We start from the raw sequence: 25097 nt of genomic DNA on the forward strand, positions 1-25097 counted from the left end.
CGGGTAGGATAGTAAGGATAGGGGAGGTAAATGTGAAAAATACATCACAATCACCCAGACCAATTGGATATAAGTATTTCTTGAATTTATTTTGCAGTTGGCGGGAATCTAACCCGCGACGCCAGTTTCGCTGCCGAGCGTCTACCCAACTACGCCATGGCGCCTGTTTTGAATATGTACCAAATTTTGTATTATTTCTGATATTCATAGAGTACACGTCATAATACACAAATACAAATAACATTATCACAATTTCAATAACAATTTATTATTTGAATTAGATTTTTTTTTAAATTACATAAATTGTATATATTTATTTAAAAGAGCAATTATAAAACATATTTTAAATATTTTTTGCAGAGACTCACCAAACCATTTTGTGTGTGTCGGTGGAGTTCTTTTTACATACCTTTTTTTATTGTTTTTATCCATTTTAACCTAATATACACACAAAAAAAAGGGAGATTTTTTTTAATACAAACTTTTCTATAATGGGTAAATGATATTTTTATAATGGGTAAATGATCAAGAGTTAATTCTTATCTTTATAGAATAAACTCTTGATCATATACACATTCCTTCATTTTGCCTTTGTTCCATATTTTATTTTGACCTCTAACCTCCATTACTATAGCTCGTATTTCTCTACTACTCTCTTCTATACTTTGGTATGTAATCCAATATTTTGTCTACATACATGTTTCTCATCGAAAATATACATTAAAAAACTCACCATTAATCATTGATATAAAGTACGTATAATGACGACGTTTTTTTTTAAACTTATCTTTTTCGCGAAAAATGCCTTATGAATGTAATAGGTTGGCAAAACGAGGGTCTTACGACATCTGAGCTTAAAAAGCATAAAAAAATACTTTTCCCTTTTTTTCAACGACGGAAATTGACTAATGGGAGAACGTTCACATTTGTTCTTGAAAAAATACATTTTAACATGATATTCAAATGGTTTATTTGATTTATGCAGATTCGAGTTCCGTATCTACGAGGAAAGCAGATATTGGGTGGAGATCATATCCGGAAGTAATGAAATATTATATATAAACGGTTATTTTCGCATTATTTTTTGATATCTCAACATAGATGAGGAAGAATATGGAAGTCCGCAGTTTAAGTGATCAGTTTACACACGTGTAACATTCACCAATTCTACCCATAATTGACAACCACACTACTAAAATTCTCGGAAGTTCTAATAATATGAAAAATAACTCCTATGGTTGGAAATAATCCAGATTTTTGAACATGTATTTGGACATACTCAAAATGTGAATAATTACACTGGCCAAAAATGATTTTGTAACTAAATTTTGATGACTGATTTGGACTAAGTTAATCGTAATAAGCTTGTATCACGTCAAGTTTTGATGTCACAGTCATATTATTGTTTGTATGGACCCCATACGTTGAAACCGTAATATTGGTTGGTATCTAGACGATGTTTTGGTCTAAATTCTAAGGGATTCAAAAAAAGCATTGATTATTATGGAGTAACACTGTAAATACATTAACTTATTAATATTGAATACGATAGCATTATATGTTAATATATATTTATACAAAATAATAAGATAAACTTTATTTTTTGACATCTCATCAAAGATGAAGAAGAATATGGAAGTCTGGGCATTTACGGGGCTGACGACCGTCATCGGCTGGTTTAAGTGATCACTTTACACACGTGTAGCATTCACCAATTCTACCCATTATTGACAACCACACTACTCAAGTTTTTGGAAGTTCTTTATATATGAACCAATTTAGAAACCTTGTTCTTGAATCACTAGAACTTCACTAGAGACATCTATTGGTGAGATGTAAAGAAGCTTTTTATTAAGCAGAAACTCTTATATTAGTATGTGAGGTCCAAATCCTGTATTATAATCACACACATGAGAAACGCCAGAAAATACTATTTTCATTTTTATTATCAGCGAAAGCTAAACTGGCAGTACACAACGGAGTCCTGGTTCCAACCCTTATGTATGGAAGCGAAGCATGGATTAAGCAAAAGAAGGATGAAAGCAGACTGAATGCAGTAGAAATGCGATCCCTCAGACGAATGTGTAGCAAAATGATGTTTGATACATGCTAGAATGATGAAATAAGAAAAGAATGCAAGGCTGAGACAAGCATTATCGATAAAATTAAAAAAGGTGTGTTGAGATGGTTTGGACATGTAAAACGTATGAGTGAATAAAGAACGGTTAAACAAATTTTTGAGGCGAATGTAGTTGGAAAAAGAAGCAGAGGAAGACCGAAGAAAACTTGGCTCAATCATGTATGTCAAATACTTGAAAGCGGCCGGGTCAGGAGTCATTATAATCGTCGGGTATGTATGAGGAGATGCATGAATGTGGAAGAGGCGAAGAATGTTTGCAATGACAGAGCAGTGTGGCGTTCGATTATCTCTGTCTACCCCTGCGGGAAAGCGGCGTGATGGTTAGTTAGTTTTTAGTTAGTTAGTGCTTCAAATATAAACTATAATCTTTTATTAAGTTTTTAACAACGTGTTAGATATTGATTTACGAGTAACTTCACGATGTATGGTTGAAACTGTTTGATTTTAAGCAGTGAAGGCAACACTGGAAGGCAATTAGTAATCAGAACTTGATTAATTACTTGCGGAATGTCTCGTTCAGCCGAACCCCGTCTTACGATCTCCATTCATAAGTCTGTTCGTAACTTGAAGGCGGGGTATTTGATGGCCTGCAACTTTATTTTCTTTAAACCCAGGGAACATTTAACGTGATTGATTTTTGATGTTATTTAAAACACCGTTTATGTATTGAAAATAAAAGTATTTTTTCGAAATAAATATATGGTTTTGAAAAGAAAGGATTAAAAAAAACATGTAAAAATATTTTTTCAATATGCATTCTAAGAAGAAAAAAAAATCCAGTAAGTAGGTATATATTATTTTTTTCAAATGTGCGCGGACAATGTTATTGTGTTAAATAGAACGTTAACGTGTTAAATAGAACGTTAAAAGAAATTAATTGAATTTAAAATTTAGCAGATACCACTTTAAACCTTAAATGACGCCATATAATAAGCAAAAAAACAGTCTCCCGTTATAGCGATAAAAAAATTGGTAATTGTGATTACAGTCTCCCGCAAACTAAGACCGTTAAACTTTTCTCCTGCATAAGATAAGGTAAAAATGAGACACTTTCTTAAAAACATCATTTTCGAATATCAAAATTTTCCGAGTTTTTTTTTACTGTAATATTTCTATAAATGTCCGTAACTTGGGGAGTTCGTAGCTTGATATTCTTCTGTGAGTACTAGTATTGAAATATTCCGAGTATTGACACATTGTTACCTTTCTTTAAATGTCTCAAACATTAGTTGAATTATTTTATATTCTCAATATTGTTAATATTTAAAGCATTTATTTTGTGGTTAGTCATTTTTACTAATTTTTTTTTTACAAAAATGTTAAAAATATTAGTATATAACCACTCACCGAGATTTTTATGTCTTAAAAATCTCGGTGAGTGGTTATATACTAATATTATTAACATTTTTGTAAAAAAAATAAATGAGTTTAGTTGAGATCGTAGCTTGAGGTTCCGTTGTAAGTACGAATTTAAAATAATTTTTTTATATATTGTAACTTTGATATAAATTTCCGTAACTTGAGTAGTTCACAACTTGAGGTTCCTCTCTGAGTACTTTGGTTTTACATATTTAGGCGTAGGCACACCGCAGAAATGGCGGAAATGCAAAAATCAATAACAATTTTTTCCATGTACCTGGACGACATTCGACCAGTGGCCATGAATGTTATTAATAACATCGGATAAGTCGGCGACTCGTCCATCTGGGCGGCCAGAGCTGGGTATGTAGATCGACTTGGGCGTATTGCAGCCGTGTAACAATTACATTCTCTTTGACAAAGTTGTCCACAATGATGAAAAAATGATAACTGGATTCGGAGCATTATTTAACGCCGGCAACGCCCCTCCTAAGGCGACGCGAAGTCCTTGGTGTCTGGTATAAAATGGTTCGTTAGGCCCATTGGAGTACAGAAGCAGTTTTCATTAGAAAAGGCTTAGATCAGTTTATTACAGTCGATTTAGTTCTTTGCTAAACCTACCCGCCAAAATGAACCCAATGGTAAGCACATTCAAACTTTTAATTTATTTAATTTGACCATTTGTTTAATATTTTTTGACTTAATGAAAATTTCACTTTGCACAACTCATATTCAATTAATTTTTTTATTATTTACATAATTTACACTGTTTAAAGTAGTGTACTGTTTTAGTGGTACATAATTAACAATCTCCTTCTTTTTCCTGGCTCCATCCCAACTTATCGTCTTTGTAGACTGTTGGAGACTCTCCTCGTCCTCAGGTTGTAGGTCATTTTATCATGGACAGCGTCATCTAGACTATGTCTTCGAATCATGTTATCTTTCTGTATCATTCATGAATTTTTTGGTCATCCTCTAAATGTCTTTCGAGGAAGATCCATGGCAATCGCCTGGTTCACAATATGTTCCAGTTTTCTGCGTCCTATGTGCGCATATCATCTCATAATATTTTAATTATAAAATAAAAAATAATAAAACCCTTATCCGCACCCCAATGGTGCATAGGGCACTGCGTCATATAAACGCAGTGTTATCTTGATGGTTTACACATGAAGGAAAGGTGATCAGCCCTCCGCTTCAGGTACCAGTCCAGGGTAATATTGAATAAATATGACAGTGAAAAAATCATTTATATTTATTTTACCCCCCTTGGGAATCGAACCTGGGACCTCCAGAACGGTAGCCGAGCGTGCTGACCATTACACTACGGAGGCGGACAAATTATAACTAAAACAATATCATTTTTTTTAACAAACCTTCACGCTATTGTCTCACAGGTGTAGACAGAGAATACAACGCCACACCAATCTGTTTTTGCAAAAAAAATCGGTTCATCTATATTCTTTTTTTTTTATTCAAAAAACGGTCTTCTATTATACCAATCATCATGTCATTCTACGAAGCAAATGCGAAATCAATACTTTTCATACATGTTTGTATATAGCGAAATGAAAACGTGTCCGTGTCAAGCCACAAAAGACTAACCTTTACGAGTCCATTAAGTGAGGTGACATAAAAGTTATCTGGAGTTCGCACAAAGTTATCAGTAATCCATTAACAGTTCGAATAAAGGAACCTGAGAAAGTTCAACTCCCGAGAGTATCACGAACTCCATATTAGTGTACGAACGACAAATAGAGGTAGATTTTATTATTACTGCTTTCGAAGACACCCTTGTAAGACCACCTTTTCCATCCCTGGACGATAAATTTATTCTCCAAATAAAATAATGTAATATTAATTACTTTATGATAGTTTGGTTTATTATATGTATTTGAATTCACCTAAAGGCTTATTTCACGGTTAGATAAAATCACAGTATTCAATTGCTCGGAACTTCTATAAACATATGGGTTAAATGTGAAACATAGGGCTTGAACCACTAGAGTTTCACTAGAGACATCTATTGATGAGATGAAAGTAGCTTTTTATATGAAAAAAATAACTCCCATAATTGGAGATAATCCAGACTTGTGAACAAGTATTTGGACAGAATCAAAATGTTACTAACAAGTGTGGAGGTCCTCACCAAAACGTTACATTTCCATTATAAATGATTTTAAGTAATCAGGAATTCTAGCTTGTAAAATTGTTACGTTTTTGTGCGATTTAATGATTTCATATTGGCTTAACACAGGATTGGTCACGTTTTGTCGCGACTTCAATTAAGATTTCGATAGAATACAGTAAACAGGAAAGATTTGCATTAAACGATGTTTTTGTGCAATACTGGAAATGTAACTTTTTGGTGAGGACCGCCACATAATTTTTTTGCTACATTTTGAGTGTGTCCAAATACTTGTTCACAAATCTGGAACATCTACAATTAGAAGTTTTTTTTTACATTTTTTTAACGTAAAAGATTTGCATTTAAAAGATATTTTTTTTGCAATATTGGAAATGTAACATTTTGGTGAGGACCTCCACAAGTTTGTTTTACAACGTTCTGATAAAGGGCACCTTCTTTATTCTATGCTTGATTTCTTGCAGTTCTTCGCATCTTTCATGTGCATGGCCGTGCTGGTCTCTGCCCACGGATGGGACGACCACAACGACGGTCAATGGAAGGGAGAAGGACTCGCCGAGAGCCAGGACCATGGAGAGTGGGATAACGGAGCGTGGGCTGGAGACCACGGTGCCTGGGCTGGAAACGGTGCCTGGGCTGGCAACGGTGCCTGGTCCGGATACGGAAACGGTGCCTGGGCTGGCAACAACGGTGCCTGGGCTGGCAACCACGGAGCTTGGGCTGGAAACAACGGAGCTTGGGCTGGCAACCACGGAGCTTGGGCTCATGGAGCCGCTCCTCTGGGACCCGACGGCAGAGTAGTAGACACCCCCGAAGTCGCCCACGCCAAGGCCGCCCACTTCGCCGCCAAGTCCGCCGCCGGATCCCACGGAGCCGCTTGGGCCGCCCCCGCCCATGGAGCCTGGGCCGCGCCCGCCCACGGAGCTTGGGCCGCGCCCGCCTACGCCGGAGCCTGGGGACACGCCGCCCATGGAGTGCCCGCCGTGCCCCAGGAGACCCCCGAGGTTGCCCACGCCAGAGCCGCCCACCTCGCCGCCGTGGCCGCCGCCACCCACGGAGCCCACAACCATTGGTGAACCCTACGCCCAGAACCTAAATCAACCCCCCACCTAATGAATAAGACCTATGGTCTTAGTTTAGCATTGTAAGTGTATATAAATCAACAGTATCCCTTGTAATATATATTATATTAAACAATTTTTTACATTTCTCTCTGTCACACTCTTTTCTTGTATATTCTTCTATTTTTCATAAAACAATCTCTTGCAAAGAAGCATACGAAATAAATCGACTAAAAAAATAAAAAACAATTTCTTATTATTTCTTTTACCACAAACAATAACTTGTTTTTTGAATTAGGACAAAAATATCTAATCCTACACCCAGTAACTAAATCATCCGCCAACCTTTTAAATAAGACCACGTTGTGACTGATCGTAATTTTTAATTTAACAAAACAAGTTGGACGTTATATTGCATTTAAAAAATATATATAGAATTTAATTTTTTCTTGAAATTTGTACTACATACATCGTCAGTTAAAATACCTGCCCACTTCTTTTATTCTTTAGACTAGCAAGTGCGTTAGCCGTCAATTTGACCAGCCTGGGTGGCGCGCTGTCGTAGTCTGTGCGCGCGATGTGTACTAAAGTTTTTAGACAAGATTTTCAATACTACTGTAAAATGTGTACTATTTTCAATATTTTATTAAAAATTCTAACTTTTTTTAATGAAATACAAAAAAAAAATCCAATTTCATTTGTTAAACATCCAATTCGAAGTGAAAATCCTGTATAAATCTACAAAAAAATGTTTTAAATTGTTGTTTTAAATAAATGTATATATTTTACGTTAACAAGTAAAAAATAATAATGATAAACTATTCGACTTCATTAATTAAATCATTTAAAAAAGTGTAAAGTAAAATATATTGTTACTTATTTTTTGACATCTCATCAAAGATGAAGAAGAATATGGAAGTCTGGGCATTTACGGGGCTGACGACCGTCATCGGCTGGTTTAAGTGATCACACGTGTAACATTCACCAATTCTACCCATTATTGACAACCACACTACTAAAATTCTTGGAATTTCTATATATATGAACCAATTTAGAAACCTTGTTCTTGAATCACTAGAACTTCACTAGAGACATCTATTGGTGAGATGTAAAGAAGCTTTTTACTAAGCAGAAACTCTTATATTAGTATGTGAGGTCCAAATCCTGGATTATAATCACACACATGAGAAACGCCAGAAAATACCATTTTCATTTTTATTTTTTAAGCTTATATTATTATATATATTTAATTATACAATAATATGAAAATAACTCCTGTAATTGGAGATAATCCAGATTTTGTGAACAAGTATTTGGACACACTCAAAATGTTGTATATATTGTTACCTTAAATACAGCTATGAAATGAGGATCATATACGAGGATTTATAATCTTTTAAAAATACAACACTCGATTAGTTTAATTTTTAAAGCCGAAAATCCTCTTCAGAATAACGGGACATTTCCATATTTTACGCAGTCGAAATCTGCGCAAAATAAACAATTACTTAACGAAACAAAATTCCATTAGGCCTAACGACTAGGGCAGGCTCTGTGGGTAAACACAGCCTCCCTTAGGGACGCGCTACCCATCCCTCACACCACATACTATACGTTATATCGCCCGTAAACGCAACGTACACGTAACGATTAGTATTCTGCGGTTTGTGTACATATAATCCGACTAAAAATACACGCGATGCTCGTGAAATTTACTAACTTACCGCAGGGGTAGGCACAGAGAATAGGACGCCACGCCAATCTGTATTTTCCGGCCTTCGCCTCTTCCACGATTCATGCATCTTCTCATATGTATATTATACGCGCCGATTGTCCCGACTCCCGACTTTCAAGTATTTGAAATACCTGATCATGCCTTTTTTTCCTCAATATTTTTACTGTTTTTCCTAACTCATTCGTTCCACATGTCCTAACCATATGAACACAACTTTCTTGATTTTATCGATAATGCTTATCTCAGCTTTGCATTCTTTCCATAAATCATCATTGGAACATGTATCATATTATACATCGATTTGACGCACAATTTTTTTAATTTACAACATTTTGAGTGTGTCCAAACACTTGTTCACAAAATCTGGATTATCTCCAATTACAGGAGTTAATTTCGTATTGTTTTTTGACATCTCATCAAAGATGAAGAAGAATATGGATATGAATTTGAGTAGTGTGTAAAGTGATCACTTAAACCAGCCTATGACGGTCGTTAGCCCCGTAAATGCCCAGACTTCCATATTCGTCTTCATCTTTGATGAGATGTGAAAAAATATTTTAAGTATATATATATATATATATATATATATATATATATATATATATATATATATATATATATATATATATATATATATATATATATATATATATATATATATATATATATATATATATATATATATATATATATATATATATATATATTTATATATACATATATATATATAAATATATATATATATATATATATATATATATATATATATATATATATATATATATATATATATATATATATATTTATATATTTATATATACATATATATATATAAATATATATATATATATATATATATATATATATATATATATATATATATATATATATATATATATATATATATATATATATACACCAACACAAATATCTTTCAATATAGTATTTTTTCAGCTCATTTATTTTGGATCCCCGGTTGGGCTCTATTTTATTTCACATATTGACATTAGTCCGATCGCATTTCGATTATATTTAGTCTACTTTCATCTTTGAATTCAAATAATTTTTGTATAAGACTTTTCATAAAATTATTTCAATATTTAAAAATATATATATGTCGACATCTCTTGATATATCTTGAACTAAATACATAATACAGTGTATTACTGGTATGTTGGTATGCCAAATTGTTTGACCGCCTTTTTATGACATTACATTTTTTGCAAGGTTCGGTTTTATTTCATACGCTCTGTTGAATTCAATTAAAAATCCGGGCTCTAAATAAGTCATTACTTATTTTCGTTTCGACTAATTAACCTGTCGCGTTGGGGGACATAGCTATACCTACTGCTGCTATGTACATGTACTTTTACTACGTATGTAAATTTATTTGAAATAAATGTGTTTTTTTTTAAATTACTTATATGAACAACATTTTGAGTGTGTCCAAATACTTGTTCACATAATCTGGATTATCTCCAATTACAGGAGTTAATTTCATATTATTTTTTGACATCTCATCAAAGATGAAGAAGAATATTGAAGTCTGGGAATTTACGGGGCTGACGACCGTCATCGGCTGGTTTAAGTGATCACTTTACACACGTGTAACATTCACCAATTCTACCCATTATTGACAAACCAGCCGATGACGGTCGTCAGCCCCGTAAATGCCCAGACTTCCATATTCTTCTTCATCTTTGATGAGATGTCAAAAAATAATATGAAAATAACTCCTGTAATTGGAGATAATCCAGATTTTGTGAACAAGTATTTGGACACACTCAAAATGTTGTAAATAAATTATCTGGTCAAATTATAAGCTGAAATAATAAAAATGAAAATGATATTTTCTGGCGTTTCTCATGTGTGTAATTATAATCCAGGATTCGGACCTCACATACTAATAAAAGAGTTTCTGCTTAGTAAAAAGCTTCTTTACATCTCACCAATAGATGTCTCTAGTGAAGTTCTAGTGATTCAAGAACAAGGTTTCTAAATTGATTGATATATATAGAACTTCCAAGAATTTGAGTATTGTGGTTGTCAATAATGGGTAGAATTGGTGAATGTTACACGTGTGTAAAGTGATCACTTAAACCAGCCAATGACGGTCGTCAGCCCCGTAAATGCCCAGACTTCCATATTCTTCTTCATCTTTGATGAGATGTCAAAAAATAATAATAATAATAATAATAATACTTATATGAACATTAAAAATCGAAAATATACAAATAACTTATAGTATTATGAAAAAAATGGTCTCAAAATAGGCATATATACATATATATATATAGGCATATATACATATATATACATATCCATATTTCGATGTTAAATGCCAAAGGGCCACAACGCAAAAACATTAATTAAACCCTTTATTCCAAAAATGGTATCTAAATCGGCAACATTTTCATATTCGAAAAAGCACCCATGATTCTAGCATCCTAATGTCCATTACTGACGTTTATGGAGATAGTTATTATGAAGATGGATTTTTTTTTTTAAATAATAATTTTGAAATAAAAATAATTCTGTAAAAAAACTCACTATTTCTAGGTTATATTTTATGACAAAATTGCACACAAATATCCAAAGATGTCATTGCTATTCAAGTTACATCATACTAACCGGCAGAAGGACTTCGACGTTCATTTACGTCCATACTCCCGGAAAGGTTAAGATTGAAATGAAGTTTAATTCAATGTACTCATAATTTAATAAAGGTCTAAAAAAATTATTAAGATGTACTAGAATTTCAGATTTGGCTCACAAGACATTTTTAAATCGTTATAATATACATATTTGGGTCTTTGGCTAAAACGTTTGACGACCACTGGACCGATTACTCAAATATACTCAGAAGATAATTTAATATCGTATTTGCTTACCACTTTGTCACTATATTTGCTATTAGGTAATTTTGTTTGCCGAATTGTGTAAGGGTGTATTTACCCTTTTCCTCAGATAATAATATACTTCGATACTTCTCACCTTGACAAGATTTATAAAAAAAAAACCTTTTTTTAAATATTTTTATCATACACATATCGCTCACTACTTTCAACAACGTCATATATTAAAAGTCGACAATTTTCAGTTGTGCATGTCTTCGGAATGCCCAGAAAATGTACTATTTCCCAGCAAAAGTGGCATATTTTTAACTTGATATTTACCCGCTACGGGGCAGAAAGTGTTGTTTTTGCATTTTGAAAAAAAGTTATTGTTTAATATTTTTTTTTAATGCAATGAATATTTTTCAAATGGAGAAAAAACATTCAGGTTTTACCTAAAAAGATCTGTTGCACAGTAAAAATAAGTGGCTTAGTATTTATTTTTAATACATTGTATTATATTTTTAAATTTTAAAAACGATCTCCTGAAAAATCTAGTTTTTTGATATATGACGTTGTTGAAAGGAGTGAGCGATATGTGGAGGTCCTCACCAAAACGTTACATTTCCATTAAAAATGATTTTAAGCAATCACGAATTCTTGTTTGTAAAATTGTTACGTTTTGGTGCGATTCATTGATTTCATAATGGTTTAACATATGATTGGTGACGTTTTGTCGCGACTTTAATTAAGATTTTGATAGAATACAGTAAACAGAACAGATCTGCATTTAAAGGATTTTTCGTGCAATATTAGAAATGTAACTTTTTGGTGAAGATAAATAAAAATAAAGGAGATGTAAACGTTAGTTTGTTCAAAATCTCAAAACCTTTGACGGGTGTTTACCTGAGATAAATTAAAATCTGCTTTTTCGTTCCATTTTTTTACCGCCATGGCAGCGCCGTCTATTGTACATTACAGCCACACAACAGGGTCGTTTTTGCAATTGTTTACCAGATCATATTCAAAATACTAATTATAGACAGTTCTCATATTTATTGCGAACTTTTTATAATTTTAATGCAATCTCGAAAACTTTTAACATAAAATTATTCGAGAATAATCACATTAGTGTGCGGTGCTTGCTCTCCGAATAATGGTTAATTGTGCATATGTACGTGTATATATGTGTATGGATGCGTGTGTGTATATGTTTTAACTGTGCAACAGATTTTTAAAGGTAAAATCTGAACGTTTTTTCTCCATTTGAAAAATATTTCGAATATTAAAAAAAATAATTAAACAATACCTTTTCTTCAAAATGCAAAAACAGCGAGCCTTCTGCCCTGTAGTGGGTAAATATTAAGTTAAAAATATGCCGCTTTTGCTGGGATATAGTGCATTTGCTGGGCATTCCGCAAACATGCACAACTGAAAATTGACGATTTTTGATATTTGATGTTGTTGAAAGGAGTGAGCGATATGTGTAGTATGTCCATGTGAGCGCACGTGTGTGTTTTTTAATGATTTTTTTTATAAATCATGTATCTATGTATTTGTTAATTATTTTGTCTGCTATCTTGTATTTATATAGCTGTTGGTACTCCTAAATACAAAAATATGTTTTCCTCAAATTTAATCACAGCTAACCAAATTTAATGACAGACGAGGGTGGCATTCCATCCCCTCCGTCTCTCTGCCTACCCCTGCAAAGAAACGTGATAGTAGTATCAGTATCATTGCCCTTTATCGCAGTACATTTGACACTGTTTCGAAGGCATCATTAATGCTTTTCACTAGGTCGCTCCTGACCGACGCTCATTTCGGGCGGCGTCGTCATGGCGACAGGCGTCGGTAGGCGTCGTCTTCCACCCTCAGAGCTGGGATGAACGTGTGCACCCCCCACGTCACAAGAATATAGGACAGTCACTATTAAAAGGGTAGTATTTACCGAAGCAAAGTGGGGAGAGCAGAAGAGAACTGCAATTATTGAATGGGGTGTTATCACTCGGGAGGATCAAATTTAACATACTCAACCTTTAAAAGATTGTGTAAGACTCATTTTATGTTTGTAACAGCCTATATAATCAATATTTTCATTCATAATTTTCGTTTGGAAAATTCGCCTTCGTAAAAACGCTGTTTTCGTAAGTTGGTAATGAATGACGTCACAGAAACGATGGACTTATATTGATATTATTGACATTGCCAAATTATTGGCGGCTCTATTTGTTGATGCCTATGGGTGGACCATAGATCCAATATACCAACGAGTAGACTTGGTGAATGTTACACGTGTGTAAAGTGATCACTTTATGCCCAGGCTTTAATATTCTTCTTCGTCTCTATTGAGATTTCAAAAAATAATATGTTCAAAGTCTAACTACTAATTATGCTTACTTGTTAAGGGGTTGGCTTACCAGGGGTTGATGAGAATCTAGAGGGGATGAATACACGCTAATTATTTTCCCTGACCTATATTTTACTATACACCCAGTATTTTACGCCACCATTTGAATAAAATAAAATAAAATTTAAATATAAAAATAAAACACTTGAATAAGACCACTTTTGAGTTACATGGTATATACAATGCCAAAAGCTATCTCTTAGACAAGTGTGCGGTAAAACGATGCATGATAGATGTTCGAATGGTGACATAAGGAAATAATGCAAGGTTTGGATATGCAATGATTTCAATTCTAAACCTTATCCGCGCCAAACGGTGCATAGGGCACTGCATCATATAAACGCAGTGTTATCTTGATCGTTAACACATGAAGGAGAGGTGATCAGCCCTTCGCTTCAGGTACCAGTCCAGGGTAATATTGAATAAATATTTGAGTGAAAAAATCACTTATATTTATTTCTACCCCCTGGGAATCAAACTCGGGACCCCCAGAACGGTAGCCGAGCGTGCTGACCATAACGATACGGAGGCGGACATACTAAACATAATATCAAATGCGAATTCTCAGACAAGTGTGCGGCAAAACGTTGTATGATATATGTTTGTATAGTGAATTAACGAAAAAATTCAAGGTTGGGATATGCAATATCGACAAAATTAAGAAAAATGTGTGTTCAGATGATTTGGACTCGTAGAACGTATGAGTGGAGAAAGAACAGTACAACGAATTCATGATACGAATATAGTTGGAAAAAGCAGCAGAGAAAGACCGAAGATAACTTGGCATTATCGACTATTTCAAATACTAGTAAGTGATCAGATCAGGAGTCGGAATAATCGGAGGATTTGTATAATGAGTTCCATGAATGTGGAAGAGGTGAAGATTGGTTACAAAGACAGACCCGATCACTTTATTTTTTTTTAATAACTTGTTCATGACAAGTTTTCTTCGGTTTCCCTATGCTTCTATGAGTAACCGCCTATACATATTCGCCTCATAAATTACGTTTTCTTCTTTTTTCTCGTTTGATTCACATATCCAAACCATCATACGTTTCTTAATTTTATCGATAATGCTTATCTCAGCTTTGCATTGTTTTCTTATATCACCATTCAAACATCCATCGTACATCGTTTTGCCGAACATTCGTCTAAGGGATCGCATTTAGACTGAATTCTGTCTACTTTCATCCTTGTTTTTCCAATTCCATGCTTCACTTCCATACGTTAGGGTTGGAACCAGGGCTCCGTTGGGTACTGCTAGTTAAGCTTTCAGGTTTATAGGTTTTTATCACAAACATAGTCTTGCCGCACTGAGAAATCGCATTTTGACTGTATTCAGTCTACTTTTATCCTTATATTACCAGCTCCATGCCTCACTTCCATGTATTAGGGTTAGAACCAGGACTCCATTGTGCACTTCCAACTAACTAATGCTAATTAATGTGAATTTCAATCTAAAGTTTGCACGTTAGATATCTAAGTTTAGCAAGTAGCGGCCACAAGAGTAAAGTTTGATAATATGTTCTGATTACCGGGAAAAGTTTCTGCTACTTGGCAGGAAGTTGAAAACTGAAACGCGACTACGAGCAATAAAATATTTCCACTCGCCTCTATCTTAATTTAAAATGTTTATCTTAAAGTAGGTAAAATAAACGCACATATTATTTTTTTGACCTCAACAAAGATGAAGAAGAATATGGCAGTCTGGGCATTTACGGGGCTTAGCACCGTCATAGGCTGTTTTTTTTTATTATTTTTTCATTAACATCAATTGTATACATTTAATTAAATCACAATTTTTAAAATATTTAAAAAATATATATTTTGCAGAGACCCACCTTGTGTGTCTTGTCGGTGGAGTTCTTTTTACATAAATTTTTACTATTTTTAACCATTTTAACCTAATATACACACACAAAAGAGAGACAATTTAAGAATATACACATTTTACAATTTTCATAAATTAACTCTTGATCATGCCTTTATATTGCCTTTGTTCCATATAGGTCACTTTATACACGTGAAACATTTATCAATTCTACCTATGAATGACAACCACACTACTCAAATTCTGGGAACTTCTTTATGTTTGGTTCAATTTCGAAACATTGTGCTTGAATCACTAGAATTTCACGAGAGACGTTTTTTTAAAGGAGTAACCCGCAAAGCCTCTATATTAAGAAGCTTATCAGCAGTTAGGATAGTAAATATAGGGAAAGTAAATGTGAAGAATACATCACAAACACCCAGACCAATTGAAAATAACTATTTTTTAAATTTACTTTGCAATTGGTGCGAATCGAACCCGCGACGCCAGTTTCGCAGTCGAGCGTCTACCCAACTACGCTACGGCTCCTGTCATCTATTGGTGAGATGAAAGAAGATTTTTAGTGAGCAGAAACTCTTTCATTTGTATGTGAGGTCCGAATCCTGGGTTATAATCACTTACATGAGAAACGACAGAATATATCATTATTATTTTGCTTATAATTATATGACGGTCGTAAGCCTCGCAAATGCCCAGACCTCCATCTTCTTCTTCATAAAGATTAACTATTCACACACTTATGGCTATGGTGCTATGGTAGTGACGGGTAGTATTGTTTATCATGCTGTTATAGTGATTGTCCTGACGAAGAAACGTGTCAGTCTCGAAACCAGTAGACATAAAAATCTCAATGAGTGGTTTATATACTAACATTATTGTAAACAAAAAAAAATATATTATTTTTATTCAAAGCACTAACTTTGTGATTTTCCATTGTATTAAAATGTAACTTTGTTTTAAAATCACTTAATATTTTATTATAACTTAATTATAATGTCTACCGGTTTCGATGCTAACCGCTTCTTCATCAAGATTGATTAATACTTGTCTGTATTAAGAAGCGGTTAGCTTCGAAACCTGTAGACGTTATAATTAAGTTATAATAAAATATTAATAGTGATTTTAAAATAAAGTTACATTTTTATTATTTAAAAAAATATATGAAAGAAAGTCTTCGTTATTTCACAACGAAATGGGAAAGACTTCAATTAAACTTGGTTTTATAAATAATGTATCTAGAATTCCTGTAGCGTACAAAGTAAGTGAACCAAAACATGTGGTTGCTGATTTGGAAGAATTACACCTCATTTTTCTACGTCACGACAAATCGAGAAGGCATTATTTAAGTATATCCATCGTAAATTGTCCATCGTATATCAATCTACCCCCTACCTTTAGTCATCCCTAGATACGCAACTCAACATACGACTACTTGAATTCCGCCTTAAACAACGTTTCTCTCGATAACTGTGTCGGTTGTGGTCCCGTGGTTAGTGTCGCGGACTTTTGAGTCAGAGTTTCTATGTTCAAACCCACTCTACCACAATTTGATAACATTTTTTTAATGATGAGCCGCTTGGACTCGCAGAAATAGTTTGAAATTTAAGTATTTTTGGAGATAATAAAAACACCAATGTTCATTTCTTGTTTCAATATGTTGAAAACTTGTTTCAAGATGTTCATTTTTTGGTTTCAAGATGTTAAAACTTGTTTCAAGATGTTCATTTTTTGGTTTCAAGATGTTAAAACTTGTTTCAAGATGTTCATTTTTTGGTTTCAAGATGTTCATTTTTTGGTTTCAAGATGTTAAAACTTGTTTCAAGATGTTCATTTTTTGGTTTCAAGATGTTTAAACTTGTTTCAAGATGTTCATTTTTTGTTTCAAGATATTGAAAACTTTTTTCAAGATGTTCATTTTTTGCTTCAAGATGTTGAACACCTCTTCAGTTTATCGTTTTGATAAAAATATTTGCACGGTCTACGGTCAAAGCTATCCGATACATACGAGATCTTATGATCCTATGGTCCATATCACCGTGTGTTATTTATTTATATTTTAACTGAGACATTTTATTTTATTCACTCTAACTACTGCGCGCCACAACATTTTAAGTAAAACAGCTATTATTTTGACAACATTTTGAGTGTGTCCAAATACTTGTTCACAAAATCTGGATTATCTCCAATTACAGGAGTTATTTTCATATTATTTTTGACATCTTATCAAAGACGAAGAAAAATATGGAAGTCTGGGCATTTACGGGGCTGACGACCGTCATAGGCTGGTTTAAGTGATCACTTTACACACGTGTAACATTCACCAATTCTACCCATTATTGACAACCACATCACTCAAATTCTTGGAAGTTCTATATATATGAACCAATTTGGAAACCTTGTTCTTGAATCACTAGAACTTCACTAGAGACATCTATTGGTGAGATGTAAAGAAGCTTTTATACTAAGCAGAAACTCTTATATTAGTATGTGAGGTCCAATACTAATGATAAATAAATATAAATAATTTTAACAAAACATGATACTGACAGTTGGTCATGTGTCGTAAGCTCCATATTATTTTTACATGCAATATTTCAATAAACGCTACTGGGGTCTTTAAAACACTCCTCTTTGAACCATGCATATTTTTTGTATATATCAGTTGTAGGGGATTAAATTTAGTGCATTTAGGTCACGCTTATCATCAAATGCTATAATCCCTCTACATTTATAAGGATTAAAATTAATCCATGCTCATTATAAATAATACATATTCTGTATATCAGACAGAATATCGAATATCATTGTTTTCTGGGAAGTATATGTACTAATACGTATTAAACAAAATCGACTGGAACAGCTAACTAACTAACTAACTATAATGCCGCTTCTCCACAGGATTATGCAGAGATAAAAGAACGCCATACCAATCTGTCTTTGCAAACGATCTTTGCCTCCCCCACATTATTATGCTTCTCATAAAAAATATTTGAAATACTTGATGATGCCATGTTTTCCTCGGTCTTTATTTGCTACTATGTATTTACTTTTACATTCGCCTCAAACATGACATCGCTCACTCCTTTCAAAAACGTCTTATATATAAAAAACGATTAGAACCTTTTACTGTGCAACATATCTTTTTAGGTAAAACCTAAATGTTTTTTCTAAATTTAAAAAATATTAAGAATATTTAAAAAAAATAATTAAACAATTCCTTTTCTTCATAATACAAAAACAACACTTTCTGCCCTGTAGCGGGTAAATATTAAGTTTTAAATATGCCACTTTTGCTGGGATATAGTACATTTTTCGGGCATTCTGAAAATATGTAAAACTGAAAATTAACGATTTTTGATATATGACGTTGTTGAAAGTAGTGAGCGACATGTCATAGCCCTGTAAACACTCAGACATTCACATTCTTCTTCATTTATGTTTGTAAGTATATCAAAATGTAAAAAGGCCCCCTGAAGTGGAGAAACCGAGATTTTTAAACAATGATTGACCCAAAATGTGGTAAATAATATTTCTGTACAAACATTGATTAGCTGAAAAATCTAATTACATTAGTGTATTATGTCATCAACGGTAATTCCTTTATATATATTTGGTTGGCTACATGCTCCTTGTAGCACGCAACGCCACGCCCTTTCAACTAGTTCACTAAAGTAATTAAAGAGGTCTTTTTAATAACAGTGAGGTGACATCAATAACGGTACATCTCCGAAAATACGTCTTAAAAACGTAAACACGAGACGTTAAAAAAATACATGGGAATCGCCAGATGATGCCAGCTTGACTCTGTATATACAGGGTGTCCCATAATCCTACGTATTCCTTTAAAGGGGTGTTAGGCCAGCTTATGACTTACCAAAAAATTAAAATATGACCTCAGTAAAAGTGCCAGATATTAACACGTTTATTCCCAAACATCTACGCCTTAGATCAGTTTTTTGGTACCTCTTTTTAAATTTTTCATTTTTCAGGATTCTTATTTTTGTTTCATAATATTGAATAAGTATTCTACTGATCAATATATGTATATATATATATAAATATATATATATATATATATATATATATATATATATATATATTTATATATATATATATATATATATATATATATATATATATATATATATATATATATATATATATATATATATATATATATATATATATATATATATATATATATATATATATATATATATATATATATATATATATATATATATATATATATATATATATATACATATATATATATATATGTATATATATATATATATATATATATATATATATATATATATATATATATATATATATATATATATATATATATATATATATATATATATATATATATATATATAAATATATATATATATTTATATATATATACATATATATATATAAATATATATATATATATATATATATATATATATATATATATATATATATATATATACATATATATATATATATATATATATACATATATATATATATATATATATATATATATATATATATATATATATATATATATATATATATATATATTTATATATTTATATATATACACACACACATATATATATATATATATATATATATATATATATATATATATATATATGTGTGTGTACCTACCATACCGTTCTTTCCCCATTCATTTGTTTCACATGGCTAAAACATCTCCTCTTCTTAATTTATCAATAATGCTCATCTCAGCATTGCATTCTATTCTTATTTCATCATTCGAACATCTATTCATTTGGAATAAAATTCATTCTACTTAGATCCTTCTTTTGACAATTCTATCCTTCACTTCCACCTCATACTTCTTATATTCTATATAAATATCATCATCACCATTCACCCGTCGTTACTTGCGTATCACACTTTGACAGCACTTCTCCATCACCTTAAGGCTACATCGTTTAGATGACCTTTCGTGTTTCCAAACTCATAAAGTTTTGTGATACCGAAAAATGTCAATAAAGTTATAGTGGCACCCTGCTAAGGAGACTATTCTTGAATCGTGTTTTACCAAAACGTAACACAAATTAAAAACAGCATCATTTAGAAGTGAAACTTTAAAAATAAAGAATAATAGAGATTTAGTGTGAGAGACACAGAGAGGAGAGCATCTCAAAAGAAATACAACAGTACAAAATTACAACTACATAAACGTAAATAATCACAAAACACTAAGTTTCATATTACATAAACAACACTCTCTTTTGCTCCACTCCTGTGGCGTCTGAATGTGTATAGCTTTATTTCTTCTTCTCTCTATATTGTATCGTTTTTTCTCTCTCTTGTTAAGAAATGTTACAAATAATCGTGACGCGTCCTTGAAATTTTACTCTCAATTCTCGTCCGATTATCGATTAACGAAAGTCACCTAAGAAAGTTTGCTTTCCAAAAATATTTTTTTCAATCAGCTTTTTCTTCGCTTTTGAACGTGACTTGCCTAAAATGATGGGTAGAATTGGTGATTGTTACACGTGTGTAAAGTGATTACTTAACCAAGCCTTTATCGTAAGCCCTGTAAATACCCAAAACATCTGTATACTTCTTTATCTATGTTGAGATGTCAAAAAATAATTATTTGTGATCACGAATTTATAGTTTTGATAAATATGTATTTCCGAGATCTATGGTCAAATACATCAATTCGTGATCCAATAATTATCGATCTATGTCGAAATGTCAAAATGTAGAAAAACTCAGTTCATCGAATTGAAACAATATATAACGACAAGACTTAACTACATGCGAGAGATAAAGACGAGTTGAAGAATAGTCCCCTTTTTATAGGAGCGGATTCTTGTAAAACCTATCACACTTTTCTTTTAGGGATCCTGAAACTTTAACCTTTATCAAATTGTTTAATGAATTGGAAATACTGTTTGATGTATATTTTATTAACATAGGCACTCTTTGTCACGTTTTTATGTTTTGAAGTTTACGCGCACTTAACATTCTACACATATACTTTATGTAATATTATAGTAAAAAATTAAAATCCATCTAAAAGTATTTTATATTCAAACAATAAATTTTGCATTTGGTGGACGAGTCTTGACGATAATCACTAATATTCTCAACTAATTTGATATCAAATGATGAATCTTGCCATTTAGTAAACGAGTCTTGACGATTATCTAATTTGGAGAAATAAAATACTTTGTTTTTTTATCCACTCACATTTTTATTAAAAATCAACTTGTTTCGGCAACAACATGTTGCCTTCTTCAGGGTTTGTTTTATGACATAAAAAACCCTGAAGAGGGCAACAGGTTGTTGCATAATCTAGTTGGTTTTTAATGAAAATGTGAATGGTTAAAAAAAGAAAGTATTTATTTCTCCAAAATACATTTTAATAATCTACATAGTTATTGTAATTATTGTGTTAAAATATTCAAAATAGTGACGATTATCACTAAAATCCTTAAGTTATTTCATATAAAATAATAAATCTTACCATTTAGTCGACGAGTCTTTACGATTATCACTAAAAAGCCTCAACTTATTTTATATTAAATAATAAATTTTGTCATTTAGTGGACGAGTCTTGGCTATAATCACTAATATTTTCAACATATTTTATATTAAATGATAAATCTTGCCATTTGATGGACGAGTCTTGACGATTATCACTAATATCCTCAACTTATTATATATCAAATGATGAATCTTGCCATTTGGTGGACGAGTTTCGACGATTATCACTAATGCCTTGAATTAGAAAATATTTCGTGAGAGTTCTTACACACAAAGTACCTGGATGAGTAAAATCCTCGCTCATTAAGAACAATCTATAATCCTTCTGGTTAAATATCTTTCATTAACGGAATGGCACGTCTCTTATTATCAATTAACGCAAACTAAGGTATTACAGTGCCCTCTTTTACAGTGGTAACCAACTTTATGGAAAAAGGCAGATTTGATTGGTTTTTTATTTAACCTGATTTGATTATTTAACATGGGAGAACGCATGAAAAAATTAATTATTATATAATCCTATTGCTTTAGATATTATACTGAGCTAATTGCATTCATTCGAACCCTTATCCGCACCCCAATGGTGCATAGGGAACTGGATAATATAAATCTAACCTAACCTAAACTAACCAACTTTATGGAAAAAAGGCAGATTTTATTATTTTTTAAACCTGGGAGAAAAGATGAAAAAATTAATTCTTACACCAAATATAATCCAATTGCTTTAGATATTATATTAAGCTGATTGCATTCATTCGAACCCTCATCCGCACCCCAATGGTGCATAGGGTACTGCATCATATAAACGCAGAGTTATCTTGATCGTTGTTAACACACGAAGGAAAGGCGATCAGCCCTCCGCTTCAGGTACCAGTCCAGGGTAATATTGAATAAATATTAGAGTGAAAAATCACTTTTATTTATCAAACCCCCTCTGGGAATCGAACCCGGGACCTCCAGAACGGTAGCCGAGCGTGCTGACCATTACACTACGGAGGCGGCTGATTGCATAGTATAACAATTATTGTTTGAATGTAAGGATATCTAGTCAATCTTGGCATGGTCTGGAAATTAGTCAGATCAAGAGTCGGAATCATCAGCGGGTATGTGTGAGAAGACGCATGAATGTGAAAGAGGCGGAGATCGTTTGCAAAGACAGATCGGTGTGGCATAGTATTCTCTCTTCCTTCTGCTTTGGGGAAGCGGCTTGATGACTAATTAGTTAGTTACTCGAAATCGGTTAGGTCAGGGGTCAAAATAATTGGCGGGTATGTACGAAAGGAGATGTATGAATGTGGAACAGGCGAGGATTGTTTGCAAATATAGGGTGGTATGGTTGTTCTCTCTGCCTACCCTGGCGGTGAAGCAACATGATAGTTAAATATAGTAAATATAGTTTTTTTTTTGTAAACTGAAAGCTGTCCCACCGCATACCCAGATCTGATACAGAAGCATCTTGGCTTCCTGACAGATCTGCTCTTGCAAAGCAATTTTTTTTTTAACTAAGTTGCGAAATTTATTGAAAATGTGAAAAAACATTAAAAAAGCTTTTTTTTGTAAAATGTATCCTTTATGAATGATTTATACGCAGAAATTGATAGTATTTAGAGGGCCGGATGAAAATATTTGCCGGGCCGAATCTGGCCCGCGGGCCGCATGTTGGTGACCATTGCTCTAATAGAAGGAAAACTCTCCTCTGAAAAACAACGCAGACCTTTGTAATTTGTGAAATCAGAACTCACGGAGGTACTAAACGCATTAGCGGGCACTTTGTCGGAATATTAAGTACCAATATCCACAAAGGCCGGCGTTCTGCGGTTGCGGTACGGTACAATTTGAGCCGTAGTTAGACGTGAATACACAAGGATGAGCGCTTTACTTGCTTAAAGTAAGGGTTGCCTACTTATTTATAAATTCATGCCTTTTATAAGCCCAAAAGTTGGTTTCATACAAACATTTTATTTTAATATTTAAATAGAGTGTGTTCTTGCCTAGAATTTTTCACTCAAGAATTCCATGAAATTTTAACAAATTAGAAACATAAAGAGTAAATTCACTCAAGCGGGAATTACATAAAAAAAAATTTAACTACATAAAGAGTAAACCCACTCAAATAAGAATATAAGTTATATAGAACTTCCAAGAATTTGAGTAGTGTGGTTGTCAATAATGGGTAGAATTGGTGAATGGTACACGTGTGTAAAGTGATCACTTAAACCAGCCTATGACGGTCGTCAGCCCCGTAAATGCCCAGACTTCCATATTCTTCTTCATCTTTGATGAGATGTCAAAAAATAATATGAAATACATATACAAAACGATTTACAATACAAAACCAGTTTGAAAAACGTCACCCTTAAATCTTGAATGAAAACTCATAATATTTCTACGTCCTTAGAACGTCATAATATTTCTATCTAACTTTCATACTGAACAAAAAATCTGAAGGGTAATATTTTTCAGCGCTGCTCATTTCGTATCTGAGAAATTCAGCCGGGATTTTTATATGACAGAGCGGTGCGTAATTTCGTGGCCATTAATTATCAGTATTGACACATACTTCAGGCTAGATTAATTTTATTCGTACAAAGCAAACAGAACCTCGGCGTATTTCCATTTTATCATACTGACGTTATATTATTAAGTGTTTTCCTCGTATCCTTAATTAAATATCACGTAAGTTAATATCAACATGTTTTATTGTTATATTTCGTGGGCATACTGGCGAAAAACGTTAGTTCTTAAATCTCTGTTTGAATAATCCCTGTTATTTAAAGCTTGTAGCCTGTGCATTTCTATATATATATATATATATTTATATATATATATATATATATATATATATATATATATATATATATATATATATATATATATATATATATATATATATATATATATATATATATATATATATATATATATATATTTATATATATATATATATATATTTTTATTATTATATATATATATTTATACATATATATTTATATATATATATATATATATATATATATATATATATATATATATATATATATATATATATATAT

General features: G+C 32.4%; 2 protein-coding genes across 2 annotated transcripts in view; one reads left to right on the forward strand and one right to left on the reverse strand.

Annotated features, from left to right (window-relative positions):
- LOC148311063 (dual 3',5'-cyclic-AMP and -GMP phosphodiesterase 11-like) overlaps window positions 1-25097 on the reverse strand; it is a 412361-nt gene that overhangs the window by 321313 nt on the left and 65951 nt on the right. The window lies entirely within an intron of this gene.
- LOC148311064 (uncharacterized) lies at window positions 4021-6952 on the forward strand. The gene is made up of 2 exons (XM_088257310.1): window positions 4021-4140; window positions 6110-6952. The coding sequence occupies exons 1-2, from the start codon at window positions 4129-4131 to the stop codon at window positions 6719-6721; spliced, it is 624 nt and encodes a 207-aa protein (XP_088113436.1). The 5' UTR covers window positions 4021-4128; the 3' UTR covers window positions 6722-6952.

The sequence above is a fragment of the Brachycentrus maculatus genome, unplaced genomic scaffold, assembly GCF_059751285.1.
Source record: "Brachycentrus maculatus isolate JH-2025_06_01 unplaced genomic scaffold, ASM5975128v1 h1tg000078l, whole genome shotgun sequence".
In the NCBI taxonomy this organism is placed as follows: domain Eukaryota; kingdom Metazoa; phylum Arthropoda; class Insecta; order Trichoptera; family Brachycentridae; genus Brachycentrus; species Brachycentrus maculatus.